We start from the raw sequence: 1678 nt of genomic DNA on the forward strand, positions 1-1678 counted from the left end.
AAGAAATGAAAATTTGATTAATTAGTGTCTTAAAATCTAAATGTATGTGTATTTTTGTTTTCCATTTCAGGGCTCAACGTGTAACCATTTCTTTTGTGGATCGTGCTGGTGGTAATGACGAGTTGGTGATGTTGATGCCAGCTGGAAGTCGAATCCGGGATGTGGCTTGGAGCCAAGGTAATTTTTTGTCTTTGTACTCAACCAATTTGCTTATATCCGATTTCGATTCAATTGATCTTGTTTCGTTATTTAGCTGATCGTGGATGCCATGCAAACCGATGTCGTGTGGAGAGAATCGACGAACACAATATTATGCATAATGGGCACGGTTATATCCGGTGGGATTTCGTCGGTGTAGCGGCTCAAGGTGGAGCTCCACAACCTCGCGAGGCGCCACCTCGTTATGAAGACATTATGCGATCCACCGATGGTAAGTTGAATGTTGGTTTATGTGTTTTGTGTGTTGATTCCACCCGATTTTAGTTTGTCGTCCCTCAGGTTCAAATGGTATCGTGAGCAGTCGGATGCGCGGTGTGAATGATACAACCATCGATCCCGTCAATGAGCATGATGACGAGGAAGGCGTAAGCGTTGTCGGTGTTCAACCCGTTGGTGCAAGTAATTATTCGTCTTGTATTTATATGATTTCGTCTTGACCACATGATTTAGATTATATATTAATTTTGTTGTTAACTTTTTCTCATTAGCTCCGACTGAAACACGGCATGATTTGGTATTTGATGAAGATGATGAAGATGATGAAGAGACCACCCCCACCATTGGTGGTCGAATGGCCAATCGTCGTCCGACAAGTAAGTATCCATGTTGTGAGGATTGCATTTCTGTAGTATGCGACGTGATTTGATATTCCAGTTTTGATTACATTTTTGTTTCTTTTATACACAGGTTTGGCTGTGCCGCGGCGTTTACATAATACTGCCGCCGAGTTTGATGACGATGCGTGGTGGTATGGCTCGGGCGCCAGTACCCCAGATGAGGATCCCGTTGAAACCATAGTGGCTATTCTTACTGATCGACATCGGCGCAATCGTGGTGCGCGTCAGCGTTCTCATCATGGTTACCGTGGAAGTCGTAGCGGTCGTGGACGTCGTGGCGTCTAATAAGATAAAAATTGTATGATTTAGTTGTTCGAATAAATTTTCACAATTTTTATATAAAAGTTCATTGAAGTGTCTCATTTCCAATCGGCGATTTTTTTGTTCAATGGCCAAATGCTGTGTTCTGCATGTCTTTGTTCCTCCATTCCAACATGTTTTACTTTTCTCCCCGTTCATCGTGTGTTTTCTTCGCTTCTGGCTTGTTTCCCGTTTATAGGCGTCGCCTCCGCTCGAATTGTGTTGACGGTTTCAATTAAGTTGGAACAACAAAAAAAAAATTTTGTTGACGCGATTTTGGTTTTTTACTGTATTTCAAATTTTGAATCATTAGTGTTCGTTTATGCTTTAATTTGACTGTAGGCGTCGCCCCCAGTCCGTGTATGACAGTTCGGATACATTCGGAACATTTGGTATGCTAATGATTTTTTTGACTTTTTCGTATGTGTATTTTTTTTTGTGTCCTTAATGCTGATTCATGTTTTATTTGGCCGTAGGCGTCGCCTCTGATCGATTCCGAGCGAAACATTTGATTAATTTCGCAATTTTGTGTATATTAGTGA

The 1678-nt window shown here is 41.5% G+C and overlaps 1 protein-coding gene across 1 annotated transcript; it reads left to right on the plus strand.

Annotated features, from left to right (window-relative positions):
* The first annotated feature begins 414 nt into the window (after positions 1-414).
* Positions 415-1185, plus strand: LOC116342724. The gene is made up of 4 exons (XM_031770439.1): positions 415-430; positions 484-618; positions 708-812; positions 907-1185. Exons 1-4 carry the CDS (start codon positions 415-417, stop codon positions 1119-1121), a joined length of 471 nt encoding a protein of 156 aa, XP_031626299.1. The 3' UTR covers positions 1122-1185.
* The last annotated feature ends 493 nt before the right edge of the window (positions 1186-1678 follow it).

The sequence above is a fragment of the Contarinia nasturtii genome, unplaced genomic scaffold (assembly GCF_009176525.2).
Source record: "Contarinia nasturtii isolate CC-2019 unplaced genomic scaffold, AAFC_CNas_1.1 Cnas_scaffold_923, whole genome shotgun sequence".
Taxonomy (NCBI): domain Eukaryota; kingdom Metazoa; phylum Arthropoda; class Insecta; order Diptera; family Cecidomyiidae; genus Contarinia; species Contarinia nasturtii.